The sequence below is a fragment of the Scyliorhinus torazame genome, chromosome 7 (genome assembly GCF_047496885.1).
Source record: "Scyliorhinus torazame isolate Kashiwa2021f chromosome 7, sScyTor2.1, whole genome shotgun sequence".
Taxonomy (NCBI): Eukaryota; Metazoa; Chordata; class Chondrichthyes; order Carcharhiniformes; family Scyliorhinidae; genus Scyliorhinus; species Scyliorhinus torazame.
This window is the reverse complement of record NC_092713.1, coordinates 162,204,939-162,227,008: the sequence shown is the minus strand read 5'-3', so window position 1 is coordinate 162,227,008 and position 22,070 is coordinate 162,204,939. Positions and strand designations below refer to the sequence as shown.

At 43.5% G+C, this 22,070-nt stretch overlaps 1 protein-coding gene across 4 annotated transcripts in view; it reads right to left on the bottom strand.

Moving 5' to 3' along the window:
* Window positions 1-22,070, bottom strand: part of LOC140426656 (centrosome-associated protein 350-like) — a 319,223-nt gene that overhangs the window by 225,802 nt on the left and 71,351 nt on the right. For all 4 annotated transcript variants that reach the window (XM_072511741.1, XM_072511743.1, XM_072511742.1 and 1 more), the window contains 3 exons: window positions 17,627-17,798; window positions 14,491-15,116; window positions 12,136-12,249 (listed from right to left, as the gene is read on the bottom strand). In XM_072511741.1, the coding sequence (XP_072367842.1) occupies window positions 12,136-12,249; window positions 14,491-15,116; window positions 17,627-17,798 (912 nt within the window). The remainder of the gene's footprint in view (window positions 1-12,135; window positions 12,250-14,490; window positions 15,117-17,626; window positions 17,799-22,070) is intronic.

Below are 22,070 nucleotides of genomic sequence, written 5' to 3'. Positions count from 1 at the left end.
GGTTCAATTCCAGCATTGGGTGACAGTGTGGGGTTTGTATGTTCTCCCAGTGTCGCCGTGGGTTTCCTCCGGGTGCTTCGGTTTCCTCCCACTGTCAAAAGATGTGCAGGCCAAGTGGGGTTATGGAAATAGAGCGGTGGAGACTGGATGGATCGAATGGCCACCTTCAGTATTGTATGTATTCTATGATTATTTCAGCGCCATAGTACCCAATACAAGAACAAAAATTGGTTGATCCAGAGGGACTGGAGATTTTAAAAAATTGTTTAAGATGCTTCCCCACCATGGGAGTTTCCAGAAACCACTCCATCCCTCCTCCCATCAGCTGTACTCCACATATGCAGTTCCTACAACCTCACTCGGAGGGATAGGGAGCTGTTTAAATTTCTCTAACCATGGAGTGTAAGTCCCACTGTCTCATTATGCTCCCTGTGGGGCTCAGTACAAAAAACTCAGTGCACTGACAAAGATTGATGCTCCAATCTGAAGGCACTCCCACCAAATCAGATTTTTCAAAAAGGCATCACAAATCAGTAACATTCCATGGCCCAAAGTACCAGATTTTAATGATTGGACGAAGGTACTCTCCCCTCGTGAGAAACCGAAATGGAGCACTCAAGATTAGGAAGCACTATTCTGCGTGTAGCTTTAAAACTCTTAGGAACATCTTGATCCAATCTTCTTTCTGATGAAAATCATACATCGATAATTTAGTTGCCCAGAGCCATTGTTAAAGGTTGTGTTTAAAGTGTATGCGCGTCAGTGAACTAGTTTCACGGAAGAACAAAAGTGGGACAGTTCCAGTGCAGAAAGTGAAGCAGGTTCTGAAAGGAGTTCTGCCCACTGCCCATCCTAAATATGCAGACTGGTATTACGGTACAGTTCCATTGTACCAGAAGCTTTGCACTGTCCTCCCAAAGGCAACTATTCTTCTGAGCTTTTGGTGGGCTCTGTTTTTTGCTCTCTGCAGATGCTGCTCTGATCAACTGCTTTTATTTCAGATTTCCAGCATGTTTGCCTTTTTCATTAATATCAACCAGTTAGTTCACTGTGGGCTAGAGGAACATCATAAATCCAACCTTACTTTCATGTCCAGCAAGAGAATAGTGATTGGGCATGACAAATCAGGAATGGAGTTCCAAAACCTTAACCATCCAACATCCAGAGACACCAAAGGCCAGCTGGTTGCAAAAAGTTATCTGCACCAGATACTGCAAATGGTACCAGAATGTATTGCACAGTGGCTTCTAGATTTTAGCTTGTTACGTTGCAAGTAAATGCATCCCTACAAGGGGATGGAAGAAGTGCAGGTCCCCAGTCTCTGATTCACTGACTCGGGACCAGTCACAAGCCACACTTGAAGAGCACTTGGGGAACATCAAGAGATCTGAACAGGGATTTTTTTTTTTAAATCAGCAATTAAAGAGCCCACAGGGACCAGCATAAGAACTAAACACTGGTTTCATATTACGCAGCAGTGTTCTCCACTGTTGCAGTACAGGTACACGGCACAACTTCATGAAAAGGATGCCTCTTAGAGTTAAGTGGTTTGAGGTTAATTAACCATTTCCCCATTTCTCTAACCATTTCCCTATTTGTCTAAAGAAACAAAGTCATTTACTATCATCGACATGTCTCCCCACAAAACATTTACCAGGTAATGACAGATGGTCACGGTGGGAAATAATTGGACTTTTGCAATATAGCACTAAACTAGTCTCTAATTTCCATATTCCAAATTCTACAGAATTAATTGATTTGCACATCCATTGTACATACACCAAGCCAGCCTCTCAACCATATAGGAACATTGCAGTCACTGACTGGTGCAGGTTTTCCGATACAACATTACAACAGGATTAGCAGCTCCAGAAACTAGCAGAGCTATATGTAAACCTTTAACAGGCAGAAACTGTCTTGGTACAAAGCAAAGAATTAGCGACAGGTGAAAAAAAAACAAATAGCCCAAGGTGTAACACCACCCCAGAGTGTTGCTCTCAGCTGTACAAGTCAGGAAGTTCATTCAGTGGTTATGGAGCTCAGTTTACTGTTCTCTAACTGACCTCTGCAGATTGAAGCTAGGGAAGGAAATAAAACAATTAGCCATCCTCCCGACTGGAAATTGCCACTCATTGACAACAGGTGTGTTGTGTTCGGTGTTCGCTGTCTAGCAAGGAATCCACAGAACTTGTGACTGGTCCAAACTAGGATTTTATTAATACACACGCGGTACGGTAACAATCAGATACAGACGTTATCATGAGGGTTTCTCTATACTCCCCTGGAACTACCCCCATGCACGACTGTCCTCGTGTACGTCTCACAATCTTCTCTGGATCCCTGGATCTGCCCTCACTTACAGCGGAGTGCCTTGTCACATGACCACTGTCTCAAGACCGCATGGTGGATCTGTACCACCACCTGCTGGCTGGAGGTCACATCAACTATATACAATACCGTCTACAGGCACATCACCACAAGGTGAAGATTAGGTTTACTAAAATACATAAAACTAAAATACGGGAAAAGGCCATTCAGCCCAACTAGTCTGTGTCAACATTTACTCTCATGGGCAAATAATTCTAGTCATATTTACCACTCTTCCCCACTCCCAGATCCTTTTCAACCCCCTTTCCTCCATCCAGCTCTCAAATTGTTTCTGCCTCAATCACAAATCCTGGAAGTGAATTCCATAGCCTCATATAATAATCTTTATTGTAACAAATAGGCTTATATTAACACTGTAATGAAGTTACTGTGAAAATCCCTTATTCGCCACACTTCAGCACCTGTTCAGGTACACGGAGGGAGAATTCAGTATGTCCAAATGACCTAACAGCACATCTTTCTGGATTTGTGGGAGGAAACAGGAGCACCTGGAAGAAACTCACGTAGATACACGGGGAGAAATTGCAGACTCCGCACAGACAGTGATCCAAGCCGGGAATCGAACCTAGGACCAGGGCGTTGTGAAGCAACAGTGCTAACCACTGGGCTATTGTGACTGCCTCATCGTGTGAATAAACCTCTGGCCTTTATTCAAATTCTATTCTATTTAACATGATACCCAAGGCATCTAAGTTCTCAACTCAACTGCTGAAAACATTCTCTACCTTGTTCCATCCTTTGATAATTTTAAACACTTCCATCATATTGCCACATAGTAAGTGTTAAATAGGAAGTGCTGGAATAAACACAGCAGTTCGAACAGCATCTGTGCAAAGAGAAACAGTCAACATTTCGAGTTAGATATGACTCTTTGTTGGAGCTCTTAGATATCTTAGGATGTTATATTTTGTATTCTGTACCTGGTGATAAAAATGTGAATCCCATTAGCCTTTCTTTTTTTACAGCATCAACCCACGGGGCTGTCTTTAAGGTCCTATCAAGGGGTCACGAAAAGGGGTCACAAAAAGTCATTGGCAAATAGGGTTAAGGAAAATCCCAAGGCTTTTTACATGTACATAAAAAGCAAGAGGGTAGCCAGGGGAAGGGTTGGCCCACTAAAGGATAGGCAAGGGAATCTATGTGTGGAGCCAGAGGAAATGGGCGAGGTACTAAATGAATACTTTGCATCAGTATTCACCAAAGAGAAGAAATTGGTAGATGTTGAGTCTGGAGAAGGGTGTGTAGATAGCCTGGGTCACATTGAGATCCAAAAAGACGAGGTGTTGGGTGTCTTAAAAAATATTACGGTAGATAAGTCCCCAGGGCCTGATGGGATCTACCCCAGAATACTGAAGGAGGCTGGAGAGGAAATTGCTGAGGCCTTGACAGAAATCTTTGGATCCTCACTGTCTTCAGGTGATGTCCCGGAGGACTGGAGAATAGCCAATGTTGTTCCTCTGTTTAAGAAGGGTAGCAAGGATAATCCAGGGAACTACAGGCTGGTGAGCCTTACTTCAGTGGTAGGGAAATTACTGGAGAGAATTCTTCGAGACAGGATCTACTCCCATTTGGAAGCAAATGGACGTATTAGTGAGAGGCAGCACGGTTTTGTGAAGGGGAGGTCGTGTCTCACTAACTTCATAGAGTTTTTCGAGGAGGTCACTAAGATGATTGATGCAGGTAGGGCAGTGGATGTTGTCTATTTGGACGTCAGTAAGGCCTTTGACAAGATCCCTCATGGTAGACTAGTACAAAAGGTGAAGACACACGGGATCAGTGGTGAGCTGGCAAGGTGGATACAGAACTGGCTAGGTCATAGAAGGCAGAGAGTAGCAATGGAAGGATGCTTTTCTAATTGGAGGGCTGTGACCAGTGGTGTTCCACAGGGATCAGTGCTGGGACCTTTGCTGTTTGTAGTACATATAAATGATTTGGAGGAAAATGTAACTGGTCTGATTAGTAAGTTTGCAGACGACACAAAGGTTAGTGGAATTGCGGATAGCGATGAGGACTGTCAGAGGATACAGCAGGATTTAGATTGTTTGGAGACTTGGGCGGAGAGATGGCAGATGGAGTTTAATCCGGACAAATGTGAGGTGATGCATTTTGGAAGGTCTAATGCAGGTAGGGAATATACAGTGAATGGTAGAACCCTCAAGAGTATTGAAAGTCAGAGCGATCTAGGAGTACAGGTCACTGAAAGGGGCAACACAGGTGGAGAAGGTAGTCAAGAAGGCATACGGCCACCTTCATTGGCCGGGGCATTGAGTATAAGAATTGGCAAGTCATGTTACAACTGTATAGAACCTTAGTTAGGCCACACTTGGAGTATAGTGTTCAATTCTGGTCGCCACACTACCAGAAGGATGTGGAGGCTTTAGAGAGGGTGCAGAAGAGATTTACCAGAATGTTGCCTGGTATGGAGGGCATTAGCTATGAGGAGCGGGTGAATAAGCTCGGTTTGTTCTCACTGGAACGAAGGAGGTTGAGGGGAGACCTGATAGAGGTATACAAAATTATGAGGGGCATAGACAGAGTGGATAGTCAGAGGCTTTTCCCCAGGGTAGAGGGGTCAATTACTAGGGGGCATAGGTTTAAGGTGAGAGGGGCAAGGTTTAGAGTAGATGTACGAGGCAAGTTTTTTACGCAGAGGGTAGTGGGTGCCTGGAACTCGCTACCGGAGGAGGTGGTGGAAGCTGGGACGATAGTGATATTTAAAGGGCATCTTGACAAATACATGAATAGGATGGGAATAGAGGGATACGGACCCAGGAAGTGTAAAAGATTGTAGTTTAGTCGGGCAGCATGGTCAGCACGGGCTTGGAGGGCCGAAGGGCCTGTTCCTGTGCTGTACATTTCTTTGTTCTTTGAGAGCAATTCCAGTTTCTCCAGTCCCTACCAGTAACTCAAGTCCCTTGCCTCTTAATACCATTCTAACAAAACTCCTCTTTTTAAGGATTTAATACCCTTTCTGACGTGTGGTCTCTGGAATTGAACAGAATACTGTCGTTCAAGCCTAACCACTGTTTTATAAAGGGTCAGTAGATTTCCTGAACTTTCCACTCTATTCCTCTATTAATAAAGCCACAGATCCCAATTGCTAACCTTTCCAACTTCACCTCCCACCTTCAAACACTTTGATTCATGTCATAGGTCTGTTCCTCCACCAATTTAAAATTGTCCCATTTATTTTATGCTGCCTCTCCACATTCGTCCTACTGAAATGGATTATTTCCCATACTTCTCAGCATTGACTATTACCTGCCTTGTGTCTCGTATGTCATCAGTCTTTCTGTAATCTCCGCATACTATTGTGCAAATTCCACATTTCCAAGTTTTTGCCATCTGTAAATGTAGAATTTGCAGCCTCTATAACCATGCCATTAACGTGCATCAAAAAAGGTCACTGTCCTAACACCTATTCCTGGGAATCAATACGGAATACTTTTCTCCAATCATTGCTCTTTCCCCCTAAGCCAATTCCTTACCCACCAGCCATTGCTCCTTTAATTCCATGAGCTTCAATTTATTAACAAATCCATTATGTGGTACTTTATCTAACACCTAAAGTCCACATACACATGAGCAACTCTACCCTTATCCAGCATCAGGTTTTTTTAAAGGCAGATTTTGAATCATAAAACAACAATGTGAGTTGGTATTCACCCATTTTTCCCCCCAAAATAAAAATGTTTTCCCTGGATTACAGTTTGAAATTTTCCCCACCACCATTTTCTTGTCCCTACTTTATAAATATGAGACCCATAATTCTTAAATTCTCTTCAGCTACTGATTCTATTTACATAAAACTACTTCCATCGCAAATGCAAAATCTAACAAGAAGCAGAGTTAAGTGTCACATAAACAAGATAGGAACATAGGAAATAGGAACAGAAGAAGGCCATTCAGCCCCTCAAGCCTGCTCTGCCATTCAACTAGATCATGGCTGATCTTTGACCGCAACACCATTTTCCCACTCTATTCCCATATTACTCGGTGTCTTTAATATGTGGAAAGCGATCGATTTCTGTCTTGTACATGCTCAATGATTGAGCTTCCACAGCTCGGAGGTAGAAAATTCCAAAGATTCACTACCCTCTGACTGAAGAAATCCCTCCTCATCAGAGTCCTAAATGGTCTACTGAGACTGTGACAGATGGTTCTAGACCTCCCAAGCAGGGGAAACATCTTTCCTGCATCTACCCAGTGCAGTACTTGAAGAATTATGTGGGTTTCAATTAAATCACCTCTGATTTTTCTAAACTCTACAGAATACAGGCCCAGTATCTTCAATCTTTTCTCATGAGACAATCAGTCTGGTGAACGTCTGTTGCACATCTCAATGGCAAGTATATCTTTCCTTACAGAACAAGCCTAAAACTGTATTCCAGGTGCGATCTCACAGAGGCTTTATGAACTGCAACAAGGCATCTTTACCTCTGTGCACAAATACTCTTGCAATAAAGGTCAACATACCATTTGCCTTCTTAATTGCCTGCCACACTTCCATGTTACTTCCAGTGACTCATAGAATGGACAGCCATGTCTCTGGAGACATCAACATTTCCCAATCTTTCACTATTTAAGAAATACCCAGCATTTCTGTTTTTCCCACTTCATCACATTGTGTTCTATCTGCCATGTTCTTGCCCATTTACTTAGCCTGTCTAAACACCTTTGAAGCCTCACGGGTCACATTCCCACCAAGTTTTGTGACATCAGCAAATTTTGAAATATTACATTTTACATTTAGTCCCCACATCCAAATCATTTATATAGATTGTGAACAGCTGTGGCCCCACAGTAACCAATTAGTCACACATCCAACACAAGAATAACGCACTTTATTTTGTCCATTAACCAATCCTAAACCTGTACCAGTACATTATCTGCAATCCCATGTGTTCTAATTTTGTTTGCTAACCTCTTATGCGGGACTTATCGGACGCACTCTGAAAATCCAAATACACATCCTTTGGTTCCCCCTCAGATAGTTACTTCCTCAAAAACTCCAACATGTTTGTCATACATGATTTCCCTTCGATAAACCCACGTTAACTCTGCACAATCCTTTAGGGTTTAAGTGCCACATTCTTTATTATAAGATTTTAACATTTTCCCTACTACTGATGTTAGACTTATAGACTGATATTTGCTACCTTCTAAACTGCAGGAACTGTTCCAGAATTTTAGGCCCAGGGGATTTTCCAACATTTAGTCCCATTAATTTCTCTAGCACTACGTTTTTACTAACATTAATTTCTTTCAGTTCCTCATTCTCACTAGTCCCTTAATACACAATTATATCTGGGAGAGTTTTGCTATTTTCCTCTGTGAAGACAGACACAAAGTATTTGTTTAGTTTCTCTGCCATTTCCTTATTCCCCATTATAAACTTCTCCCACGTCTGCCTATGAAGACATTTGTTTCTGCTCACCTTTTCACATACCGACAGAACCATTTGCAGTCCACTTTTTTGCGTGTTTTTCATAGATTCACAGAATCGTTACAATGAAGGAAGAGGCCATTCAGCCCATTGAGTCTGTACTGGCTCTCTGGATGAGCTTACTTCGATTGAACCTGCTGCCACCACCATCCACCTAAGAAATTTGTTCCAGACTCCAACCACCCCCAGGATGAAAAACATTTTCCTTGCATCAATTTGCCTAACATTTGCCTAGTTCACTTTCAGATTTTATTTTCCCTTTCTTTATCAGTTTTGTGGTCCTTTGCTGAATTCTAAAATACTACCAATCCTCCGCCTTGCGACTTTGAGCAAATTTAAAATCCATTTCCTTTGATAATACAAACGTTAACTTCTCTTTGTCAGCCACAGTTGGTTCACGTTTCCTCGTACAGGCCCGCTTGCCCCAGAACCAGTTCCAATGCCTCAAAACTAAAATCTTGTACCATCTCTCCAGCCACGTGTTCATTTGCTCTATCTTCCTATTTCTGTACTCACTGGAATGTGGCACTGCAAATAATTCTGAGTTCACTGTCTTTCAAGTCCCGTTTTTTAAATCTCTTTCCTAGCTGCCTATAACTGACTTTCAGGACATCATATCTTTCTACCCATGTTATTGGTACTGATGTGGATGGACCATAATCTCATCCTCATCCATAAGAATGTCCTGCAGCTGCTCGGCAACATCCCTGACCCTGCCATCAGGGAGGTAGAATACCATCCTGAAGTCACGTCTCCTGCTACAGCAACACCTGTTCCCATCATTATCAAATACCCTCCTACAATTGCGCCTCCACTCTTCTTCTCCCCTCCCTTGCAGCTGAGCCACCCGTGGTATAATGGACTTGGCTCTGGCTGCCCATCTCTGAGGAATCATCACCTTCACCAGAATCCAAAATGACAAGTTGGTTAATGGGTAAGATGGACACTAGGGACTCCTGCGGTGTCTCCCTGGTCCTGTGCCACAAGTTCTCAATTCCCTACTTAAACCTCTTCCTACCTCCCTCCTCTTTAAGATACTACTCAAACACGGGCGACACGGTGGCTTAATGGTTAGCACTGCTGCCTCATGGCGCTTGGAACCCGGGTTCAATCCTGGCCCCGGGTCACCGTCCGTGTGGAGTTTGCACATTCTACCCATGTCTGCGTGGGTCTCACCTCCACAACCCAAAAGATGTGCAGGGTAGGTGGATTGGCCACACTAAATTGCCCCTTCATTGGAAAAAAATTAATTGGGTACTCTAAATTTATTTTTAAAAAGATACTACTCAAGCACTTCATCCATTACCAACCTATTCTGATTGCCATATGTGGCTCTGGCAAATTTTGCTAATTATGTGCTTGTGAAGTGCCTTGGGATGTTATACATGAAAGGAACAATATAAATGCAAGTTATTGCTGCAGTCAGAGGTCAGGCACAGAAAGCTCAAAAAAACGTACAGGAGGCAAAATTAAAGAAATGGTTCCTACATATTAATACAATAGTCTCTGTCAATGTTATTTTTCTTATAAACTGAACTATAAGATGACCATCCATAGAACCATAGAAAGGTTACAGCACAGAAGGAGACTATTTGGCCATCTTCGCCATTCCAGCCAGAGGACATCCGGGTGCCCTTTCTAATCCCACCTTCCTGCACCCAGCCCATTGCCCAGTAGCTTACGGTGCAGATCCAGCTATTTTTAAAAAATAATTCAGGATCTCTGACTCCACCACCAAAATCGGGCAGTAAATTCCAGACTCCCATTACCCTCTGCTAAAAAAATTCTTCATGTCCTCTATACACCTTCTGCCACTTATCTTGAATCTATGCCCCCTGGTTCTAGAATTCTCTGCCAAGGGGAACATTTTATCCTGTCCACTCTATCTCTTCCCCGCAATTTTGTAACCTCAATCAAGTCACCCCTCAGCCTTCTTTGTTCCAAGGAAAATAACTCCAACCTATCCAATTCCACAAGGGGCTGGTTTAGCACACTGGGCTAAATCGCTGGCTTTTAAAGCAGACCAGCAGCACGGTTCAATTCCCGTACCAGCCTCCCTGAACAGGCGCCGGAATGTGGCGACTAGGGGCTTTTCACAGTAACTTCATTGAAACCTACTTGTGACAATAAGCGATTTTCATTTTTCATTTTCAATTCCCTAGCTCTGGCAACATTCTTGTAAGCCTCCTCTGCACTCTCCAGAGAGATTACATCCAACAGTAGAGAAAGTTAACCCGCTCCACAATTGGGTACCTTTTGTTTAGGTATCTTCGGTTTTTAATGCTACAGCATGTTATATCTTATCCACTTTATGATCCATATCAGGACTACGCCCGACTCTATTCTAACCAATCTGCTTTAGAGACAATGCCAAGACCTCATCACTTATTCCAGTCTACATTTTCAGAGTCCTTGCTTTGGTTTGAAGGATGGAACTCACTCATTTAGAAGCCAGTAATTTCAAAAAACATCTGCTATCATCTTAATGTGCATTGGGGATTAAACAGACACAAATCACACCGCACTCTCACCACTGGAACACCCCTTTTAACCACTGTTCAGAATCTTAAAATTAGAGGTAGGCCATTTCGAAGTGGTATCACGAAACACTTGTTAAAGACTTAGAAATCTACTTCTCTCAGAAAGGTTGTGGATTCCGATGCCAATTAGAGTCAGCAAGGCTAAAATCAATAGTTTTGTTAGATAAGGTTATCCAGGGGTATGGAACAAAGACAAATAAAAGCTCATGATTAGGGGGTAACATGGTGGCATGGACTGAATTTAAAATTGGTTAGCGAACAGAAAATAGTTGGTATAAATGGAGACCCCATTTGGTTGACAGGATGTGATGAGTGGTGTGCCGCAGGGATCAATGCTGGGATCTCAAATGTAATGATTATATAAATGACTCGGGTGAAGGGACTAAAAGATATGGTTGCTAAATTTGCTGATAACACAAAGATATGTAGGAAAGTAAATTGTGAAAAGAACATATGAAGGCTACAAAGGGAAATAGATAGGTTAAATTAATAGAAAAAGATCTAGCAAATGGAGTATAAAGTGGGCGAATGTGAAGTTCTCCATTTTGACAGGAAGAATAAAAAAAGCAGATTACCTAAATGTAGAGAGATTGCAGAGCTCGGACATGCAGGGGGATCTGGGCATGAATCAAAGGATTAGTAAACAGGTACAGAAAGTAATTAGGAAAGCTATTCCGTTATTGTTCATTGTGAGGGGAATTAATGTAAAAAGGTAGGGAGGCTATCCTTCAGTTGTACAGGGCATTGGTGAGACCACATCTGGAAAGATGTAAATGTGTTAGAAGCAGTTCAGAGAAGGTTTACTAGACTAATGCCAGGAATGGACGGGTTGTCTTACAAGGAAAGGTTGGAAATGTTAGGTTTGTATCCACTAGAATTTAAAAGAGTAAGAAGTGATCAAAACCTTTTAAGATCCTGAGGGGTCTTCAGAGGGTGGATGCGGAGAGTATGTTTCCTCATGTCAGAGAATATAGAATTACGGGTCACTGTTTTTAAAAAAAGGGTCACTCATTTAAGACAGAAATGATGAGAATTGTTTTCTCAGAGGGTTGAGGGTCTTTGGAATTCTCTTCCTCAAAAGGTGGTCAAAGCAGAGTTGTTGAATATATTTCAGGCAGAGCTACTAGATAGATTCTTGATTCGCATAAGGGTAGACAGGAATGTGGGGTTGAGGTTGCAATCTGATCAGCCAGATCTTTTTATTAAAACAGTAAAAAATATATATACAAGGACAAACGGTACAAACACTAATTTTGTGTTGGAGAAACAGGGTACCCTCCCCTCAGTACCAATGTACGGGGAGGGGCAGGGTAGATACTCTAATTATTAAAACAGTTCACAACACGTTTCTACAAAAAACAAATGGTACAAGCACTAAACTTTGCGCTGGAGAGAACAGATACCCTCGCCTCTGTACCAACAGAAGGGCAAGGAAAGGGGGAGGTAGGGAGAGAGGGGAAAAGGAGGGTGGTGGGGAGGCGGGGGGAGTCGAAGTGTTGGTGAAGGTTGGGGGGGGGGGCAAATAGGGCACTGCCTGGACTATCTATGGAGGCAGAAAAACAAAAGAACCTTCAATTAATCTAAATGATTGGCAGAGCAGGCTCAAGGGGCTGAGTGGCCTACACATGCTCCTAATTTGTATGTTTATAAATGGAATTGAGTTACAGATTGGTCATGATCTAATTGAATGGCAAAGCATGCCTGAGGGACAAACAAGTTCACTCCTGTCCTTTATTCCTAAACAGAGACAGTGTTTCCTACCCGCTAACTGGAGTGTAAAGTCCCGGTACAGGTCTCTGCTGATACTGTGCAATTCATCCTCAAGCCATACTTTGCCATCAGGTGTTCGGATTTTTGTCTCCATGGGGTTGAAACCTGGAATGAAAAGAAGGACCCGAGGCATCAGAATGCTGACTATCAAAGAATACTCTTCCTGCAAGAATATACCTCATCCATAAGCCAGGCCTGGAACAACTTGGTTTAAAAACAAAAGACAGGTTTCAAAAAAAGACCCAAGTGCATCACCTTTGGATGGGGGCTGAATACAACCATTGTTGAAATTTAGAATTTCATTACCAGAAAGTCGCAGCACGTGTGGTAGTTCAGTGGTTATGTTACTGGTCTAGTAATCCAGACACCTGGATTTATACTCCAGAGAACATAAAAGTTCAAATCACACCACAACAGTTTTAGTTGTTTCGGGAACAAAAAAAAAAACAAAACAAAAAAAAAAAAAAAAAAAAAAAAAAAAAAAAAAAAAAAAAACTTTCCTTCCTTATCTGGTCTGGACAAATGTAACTCCAGTCCGAACACCAGTGTGGTTGACTGAACACAAGACAGATTGTTCTGCAAGAACAGAACTCGTCCACAAACTAGGGCTGAAACATTTTACTTTAAAAACAAAAATCTAGTTCTCAGAAAAAGGCAATTTATGTTGGACTAACTTGAACTGGTTCTTTGATGGGAAGTAAAAGAGAGCGTTGATGAGGATTGTATGGTTTGTGAAATTAATTGGCTAGCTCTATCCAAGAACCAACATGAACACAAATAGGTGCAATCTGATCTGTACCATTGTATGATTTATGACTCTCAATTGCCCTTTGAAGTTACAACAAACCATTAGATTGAATCCACACCGACTGCGGCAGTAAACCGCCAATTTCTATGGTAAACGAGGAATGAGCAACAAGTGCCATCCTTGGCCACATCCCAAGAGGAGAACAACTGTCCTTCAGGGTGTTTGGGAAGGGTTGGGGGAGAAGAGAAAAAAGATGGGGCAGAAAGTTGTTGACAAATGGTATATTGCATTTGCCTGCTCCCACCCACTTAGAGAAACTTTAAAAAAATTCTGCTTTAGTGAAACAAGCAGTCATCTTAGAAATTGCATGGACCTCGAGTTTAAAAAGCATTTCCATTTCCTAAGCCTCACACAGGGCTCTGCAAAACATTGAAAGTGAAGAGTCTTCAATGGCAACCAAATCTCCTGAACTAACTATTTTCACTCTTGAAATACAATAACCCAGAAAGTATTTCTAAAATTCCCCAAGGATTCAGGTAGATCCACATTCCAAACCAATATAATCATTCTGCTTTTTTTATTTTGCAGACAAATTGGATACCGCATTTAGGCTTTAGACCTAGAAACAAAGTGTTGCAACGGCCAGAGTCAGTCAAGTGGCAGGGGAATACAGGTAAATGCTGCATCAGTTTTTGAAATACTGGTCCTTCACACGTGCTGATCAAGTTCCAACATTTTATTTTTAATTCAGTTCTGGAGGTCCAGTGTTCTCCTAAACATGAAAGTGCAGACCATAGATTTAAAAGTGATGGGCTCAATGCTGTCTGTGCTATATTTCCATTATTGGTGACCCCAGATTCACTGACTTAAAAACATAAAGTGGTATAAATTCACATTTTGTACTCTGGTTCAATCAAAACTCTTATTTTCAATTGGAGAATGCTTTAGGGGCAGCTTTTGGGCACTCCAACACATTATGCCACACTATAGGATGGAAGATTACATTGACTGCTGCCAATGCACAGCGCTTAATTAATTTTAACAAGATCATTCGGTAGAAGTACCATGTAGAGGTCTTGTACTTTATCACAGTGGCAGCCGTGGCTCATTTAGGGGTATTCTTGCTCCAAGTTAGAAGGAAGAGACTTAACCCCATAATCCATGCAGAGTCTGTTGTGTAGCACTGCATTGATGGAGGTACTGGTTTTGGGATGAGACTTTACACTACAGCCCTATTTGCCCTTACTATTTGTAAGAGATTCCACAACTATTCAAAGAGCAGGGGAGAGTTCTCCCTGGTGTCTTGGACAATACTTATCCACAAACATCTAAAAAACAAATTACTTGTTATCACTTTGCAATTTCTGGCAGCTTGAAGTGCATAATTTGATTGCTGCTTTTGTTGCATTGTCTGTGAAGCACTTTAAGATGGTTCTGAGATTATGAAAGGTGCTAAATAAAGGCAAGACTTTCTATATAAATGTGCAGCAAGGGTTGCCCTGAAATTGTTTGGAGACACACGGCCAGCCTGTATCATGGAGCAGCCAGAAATGAATGATAACGGGAGTAGGATATAGAGTGCACATCCAGCAGTTTACCTTTGTACGATGGAGCAGGTGGCGCTGCAGCAACTTTTCTCACTTTGGTAGTGGAAACTGCAGTATCTACGGCGGACACTGCAGGCAGCTCGGAGAAGTTCAACAGCCGGTCCCTCTCGGCAGATTCCTCCGACTGCTCCCGCTGCTTCCTGATCCGCTCCTTCAGTTTCTCGAGCTTGCCGTCATGCTGCTTCCTGCGCATCATCTCCAGTTTCTGCATCATTGACTCAGATGTGGAACTTGGGGAAGACAGCTGGGACTGCTCAGATGGTCGATCGCTCTTTGCGTCAGATTCGTAGCTCGCAATCTTAGAGTGGGGGCCTTTGGTGGTGCCAACTTTCAGTCCCAGGTCCCCTCGGCCAAAGGTTTTGTAAAGTGCATTGGAATTGTGCAGGGCATCAAGTGCTGAGCGATCGTTGAGATATTTCACCTCTGTGTCGTCCACTGCTGTCGAGCGTGTGCTCTCATCATCCAAACAGTGGTAATTCCTGTTGTCTCGCTCGTATATCATGTGGCTCATTTCACTCTCCTTCCCTCGCACTTCGCTGGAGTTAAGTTCAGAAAGGAGACGCTGAGCTTCCAGCTGGCTTGCAGTCAGGTAGGATGGGACCCTGATATCCATTTCCCTGATAACGAGACAGACAGGTTAATTATTTATCCTCCTATCTACTTTTTACATCAAGTCCAGGAAACTTGAGGACTACTTCAGGAAAATATTACACAAATCACTTCTGAATTGTGACCAAAAATGGAAACAACTAGCATCCACCTGCACAACAGTGACTGTGTGTCACCAGTAAATCATTGGCTGTGAAGCACTTTGGGATATATGAAGGATATGAAATATTCTACCTAATGGCAGGTTCCTATTTTTGAGACATAATCCAATCCCTCCAAAATGATTCCCCTCATATAGTTTTAGCACTGCCTTTTCCCCTCTCAAGTTGAACTGAACCTGGAATACAGTTCCACTGGCAGCAGCAGCCTACCTGCACCTCACCCAAATGAGGACGCTCTCTGGAAATAGACTGGCACTGAGCGCCATTCAGTCCTCAGCTTGTCCCACAGATACAGACTTCTCAGCTGGGACTATTAGGGAGTACTGATGTGGAGATGCCGGCATTGGACTGGGGTGAGCACAGTAAGAAGTCTTGCAACACCAGGTTAAAGTCCAACAGGTTTGTTTCAAACACTAGCTTTCGGAGCACTGCTCCTTCCTCAGGATTGAAGTTAGTGTTTGAAACAAACCCGTTGGACTTTAACCTGGCGTTGTATGACTTCTTACTGTATTAGGGAGTAATTATGGGGAACATATGGATGATTCTCTCCTTTCCAGCATACTCCCCACCCTTAGCTTGCGGATACTGGAATAGAGGTAGGATCCACCCCCTGGTACTCTCCGAACTGGGATCAAATGACCGGGGATCAGTGCTGGAATCTTCATGCCCAATATTCAATAAATAAAATTCACTGCTATATTAAATTGGTAAATTGAAAGGCATGGCCACTTCATAATTCCATGAAATACAACTTCTATGCACTCTGAAAGTGATGCGCCTGCGATGGATATGCAGTGTAGAAGACAAAATACAGATTACGAAAAGTGGCAGTGTCTTGAAAACAATAGAGGCTTGAGAAGCACAAGGAATCAGACCCTTTGCCATTTCAGCCAGCACAGTAAAGTAGAATAAAAACAGAAAATGTTGATGGTGCTAAGCAGGTTTGGCAGCATGTGGTGAAGCAACAGCATTAATAATTCAGGTCAAAATGACCTTTCATCAGCACTGGATGCAACAGGTTCAATGCAAATGCATCTTCAGCTTTCATTTCAGACTTCCAGTGTCAGTAGTATTGTTTTTGTGCTAAAGAAAGGAGTGGGTTTTACAGTCCAAGAATGTTTGAAAGGATCATTTCGCCCCAATATTGAAATCCACAGCAGTTTCTTGGAACACGTCCGAGGTAAAAATGAAATGACACAGGTCATGTAGCCAGGACTCTATAATAGAGAAGTCAGCAGACAGAACAGAAAGGTTCAGCTATTAGTCTTTTCATTTCAATCAAGGTGACGACAGAAGCAACACAATTGGTCTCAGTAGCCAACCACAAGCCAGGTGGCGAAAAAATATTTGCACAAACACACATTAGCTGAGGAAAAGACTGAGCTTGATTAGAACTGTTCCGCCCAACAGTCAACTGTATGTCGACATTCTCTCAGCTTATATAAAGAATTGGTGAATTGGGCAAAGAGTCATCAGCTGCGAAACTGAACATTAAGAGTCAACACCTTTATTAGAAGTAACAAGTTGGCAAAAGCATAGTGACCTTCTCTGCTAAAGGTTTCCTCTGTTCTCAATTTATATACTTATCCTAGCCAAAGTAATTTCCATGTCTTGAGCAGATGCATTAGGCTGACATCTGTTCCTACTGTGAACAGTGTGTTATAGTAATTATCCTCGGCAACATGCAGACAAAATGTGCCACCTACAACAAAAAATTTAATTAACGTTTCACTTCAACTGATGGTTGGTGCCCAACATGCGTTTCCATCCTCTTTAATACTCTACTTTGTTATTCCATTCATCTGGAATGGTTAGCCCCAATGGGCTGCACAAGGTTGGATATTAGAGCACATATTAAAATCTTGGTAATATTATCGCCACATTTTCAATAAAATGGTGAGTGATAAGATAAAGTATGCAACGGGTTCTCAAAATTACGTGCAACATTCCAACTGCAGCCTAAATGATGATTTGAGATTGTTTTGCATTATTTTGGTACTCAGTGTCTCTCTTAAGAGAAGCTCAATAGTTGACCTGGTCAAGGGTCTAAATCTTCATCACTAGGGCAATCTCCCAGGACAGTAAACATGGGGTAAAGACCAAATGTAATCCAGGAGAATATGACTACAGGGCAAAGGGTAATTAGAGTCACACATTCGATTATTCTTATCTTTTAAAAATTTTGGTAATGGAAACTGCCTCTTCGCGGTATCTATTTATATACTGCCAATGGTTGACTCTAATGCCTTCACTGCCAGGACAGTGTAACTACAGTCCGACAAGTTTACATTATATATATGAATTTAGGAATTCACAACAGAAATTGATTGAAAGGAAATATACAGCCCTGATCATACCTATATGCAGCTAATGGATCTCTGAATTCTACTCGGCTGCTCTTCTTAATGTTGCTTTCCAGAGTGGTAGATCTCAGGGGGCTCCGTGATGTTTTGTCCTTCCGTGATTTGCTGCGACTCCTGGACTTGACAGCGGAGGCACTGGTCGCAGAATCCTCCAGGTACCTTCCATCTGATAGCAACAGGAACAAGGTTTAAAAAAAAAAAAGGAGCATGCATGCCTTCTCCTTATCACGATCAGTGGACTTAGCTAACCCACATGAGCGACATGAAAAAGATTGTCAGCATGTGTATGCACGAGGTGGGAAGCTCATTCTTCTTCCTGATTCACCTCCTCGAATGCTGTGCACTAAAACAAAAAGCAACAAACCAAATGTGGGAGGTCACGGGGAAAGGGTAGGAGGCTATAGAAATAGGGAGAGGTAAGACCATGGAGGGACTGGAAAGCAAGGAAAAGGATTTAAAAAAAAGACATTGCCAAACCGTATAATATAGGTCAGGAAGCACAATGAGCGATGGCTGAAGAGCAAGGTGCAAGTTAGGATTTGGATAGCTAAGTTTTGGATAAATCAAGTTTACTGATTGAACAAGGTGAGAGGCTGGCCAAAGTAGCACTGGAATATACTGGCAAATGGACCTGTGTAACCTACAGCACAGTGACCACCAGTGGTTGGATGTCCACAACCGCACTGTGATAAGACAGGCATTTCCCATTTAAAGTGCTGTCACAAACTACTAATGTACATTTTTCCATTATTAACTGCTGCTAAATGGGTCAGAGTTTTACCAGGCTCAAGATACTGTATCATTCAAATTTCAACTAGAACTTAAATGTTTAAACTAAGCAATGAGCAATATTTAAATTAGTTATTTCAAATCACTTATAGTTTCAGGTCGTTGGATGGGAGGAGACTTTACTCGGGTATAAACGCCAGCATGGAATAGACGGAGTTCAATGGTTTTGTGTACTATATTTTCTATACAACTCTATGAATCACTGTTTCTTGTACATGGGTCAACGGTTTTGTTTGGAGCTTCAATTCAACGATATGCCTTGTGCCAGTCACTCACCATGAATATACACGGTATCTTGTATCTGAAGCTACGCCTAGCTCAAGGTCTTTGGACAGTGCAAATCAGGCTGCGCTATCTATATACACACTACTTTGCCAAAGCCAGGCAACACTAACTTATTTGTCGGCAATGAACTTGGTTAGAAAATATATTATTAATCTAAAACCAATTGCCAATGATGTTTTTCTATCTTTCCAAGATCCAACATCCACATTCGCAATGGCAAAATGGGCGATACCATCAAAAGAGATTCTACGCAGTTTGCAGCCCCACCTTAGTCAACAAAAGGCAAATATTTGGAGGTGTATCATTAAAAAGAGATTTAAATAATTAAATATCACAGTGGCACAACTATTACCGGGGCCAGCTGGCTCAATTAGCTAGGTGTGGGTTCAGAATATCACTAGTGGCATGGGTTCAATTCCTGTTCCAGCTGAGGAACACGGTACCGATCACCCCACCCTGCCCCTCAAGAGTGGAAGGCAATGGCAAACCATCACTGACAAAATTTGCCACAGAAAATAGCTCCAGATGAAGCACAAGCAGAGAATGATCCAAGGACCTGCCTTTAAGCAGAACACACACACCAGCATACATCTCATAATAATAAGATATTACATACTCTAAAGACCCTACATTTGTATTTGTACACAAGTTTTTATAAGTGATTACAAAAAACAAAATAACTGCTTGGAAACCCATTGTCTATACATACAGACTGGCCACTTCAGGGAGGGAATGGAGGGCTCACTTTGCCTACTGGGGCATACCCAAGAAGCTCCACAAAATAAAGAGATTTCATAGCTCTATCTATTTCTCAAATGCTAACAAACCTTTACAAAATGTCAATGCATGCCGATCCACTAACTAACTTGATAAAGAGCATGATTTCTGACTTCCGGGTGCGGCGATGACCAGCTGAGTCGCACGTTTCGGCAGCTCCCTATGAAACGGACTTTTGGGCTCTTGATAGGAGCCCCAACTGCAATTTTGACGGCTAAAAACACTGTGCGGTAAACCAGAAGGGAATCCCCCCTGGATACGGATGGAAAAAGGAGGAGAGAGTGGCCAGATTGCAGTGGATCCTTTAGAACAGCGGCAAGGAAGTCAAGCAAAAACCAAGATGGCGTCGGAAGGTGGCAGTTTAACATGGGGCCCTGAACAACAAGAGTTCTTGAAATGCTGTGTGGAAGAGATCAAAAAGGAAATGAAGAAAGAGCTGTTGGCCCCGATACTACAGGCGATCGAAGGGCTAAAGGAGGAACAAAAGACCCAGGAGCGGGAGCTTCGGGTCGTGAAGGCAAAGGCAGCCGAGAATGAGGACGATATACAGGACCTGGTGGTGAAGATGGAGACGCAGGAGGCACATCAGAAACGATGTGTGGAAAGGTTGGAGGCACTGGAAAACAACGCAAGGAGGAACAACCTGAGGATTCTTGGTCTTCCTGAAGGTGTGGAGGGAGCGGACGTCGGGGCATATGTGAGCACGATGCTGCACTCGTTAATGGGAGCGGAGGCCCCGGCGGGTCCGTTGGAGGTGGAGGGAGCATACCGAGTGATGGCGCGAGGACCGAGAGCAGGAGAAATTCCCAGAGCCATAGTGGTGAGATTCCTCCGTTTTAAGGATAGAGAAATGGTCCTTAGATGGGCGAAGAAAACTCGGAGCAGTAAATGGGAGAACGCGGTGATCCGCGTTTATCAAGACTGGAGTGCGGAGGTGGCGAGAAGGAGGGCGAGCTTTAATCGGGCCAAGGCGGTGCTTCATAAAAAGAAGATAAAATTTGGAATGCTGCAACCGGCAAGACTGTGGGTCACATATCGAGAGAGGCACCACTACTTTGAGACGGCGGATGAAGCGTGGACTTTTATTGTGGAAGAAAAACTGGAATGAGCGGGTTATTAAAAAGAACGTTCGAACAAAGTGCTGGGGCGAATGTGGGGGGCAAAGAGGGGTTTTATGTACTAATCCTGCGATGTGGTAACTTTTCTCTCTCCCACAGGTGGTGATGGGGGGAGGAGGGGAGGTGGAGGAGATGGGGCGTTGGCCATTGGGGGCAGGGCCAAGGGAGAAGCGCGGGCTTGGTTCCCGCGCTGTGATAATCATGGCGGGAATAGAGAAGCAGGAAGGAGGGGGCGTCGCACGGTGCGAGCCGAGGTCACGGGGGGAAGCCGAGGTCAGCCAGAGTTTGCTGACTTCTGGGAGCAACATGGGGGGAGTAATTACGCTAGCGGGGGATCTAGTGGGGGGGGTGGGAGGGGGGAATTACTGGGTTGCTGCTGCTGGGGAGAGGGGGGAGCTGGTATGGGAGAGGATGGGCGGGGGGGCACCGCCTGGGGGAGATACAGCTGCGTGGGAACCGGGTGAGGAGCTGGAAAAAGGTGATGGCTAAATCGACAAGGGGGGGGTAGGAAGCCCCCCAGCTTGGCTGATCACGTGGAACGTGAGAAGGCTGAACGGGCCGATAAAGAGGGCACGGGTACTCGCACACCTTAAGAAACTTAAGGCAGATGTGGTTATGTTACAGGAAACGCACCTGAAACTGATAGACCAGGTTAGGCTACGCAAAGGATGGGTGGGGCAGGTGTTCCATTCGGGGCTAGATGCGAAAAACAGGGGGGTGGCTATATTAGTGGGGAAGCGGGTAATGTTCGAGGCAAAGACTATAGTGGCGGATAACGGGGGCAGATACGTGATGGTGAGTGGCAAACTACAGGGGGAGACGGTGGTTTTGGTAAACGTATATGCCCCGAACTGGGATGATGCCAATTTTATGAGGCGGATGCGAGGACGCATTCCGGACCTAGAGATGGGAAAGCTGATAATGGGGGGAGATTTTAATACGGTGTTGGAACCAGGGCTGGATAGGTCGAAGTCCAGGACTGGAAGGAGGCCGGCAGCAGCCAAGGTACTTAAAGATTTTATGGAGCAGATGGGAGGTGTAGACCCGTGGAGATTTAGCAGACCTAGGAGTAAGGAGTTCTCGTTTTTCTCCTATGTCCATGAAGTCTACTCGCGAATAGACTTTTTTGTGCTGGGTAGGGCATTGATCCCGAAGGTGAGGGGAACGGAGTATACGGCTATAGCCATTTCGGATCACGCTCCACACTGGGTGGACTTGGAGATAGGGGAGGAAACAGGAGGGCGCCCACCCTGGAGAATGGACATGGGACTAATGGCAGATGAGGGGGTGTGTCTAAGGGTGAGGGGGTGCATTGAAAAGTACTTGGAACTCAATGATAATGGGGAGGTCCAGGTGGGAGTGGTCTGGGAGGCGTTGAAGGCGGTGGTTAGAGGGGAGCTGATATCAATAAGGGCACATAAAGGGAAGCAGGAGAGTAAGGAACGGGAGCGGTTGCTGCAAGAACTTTT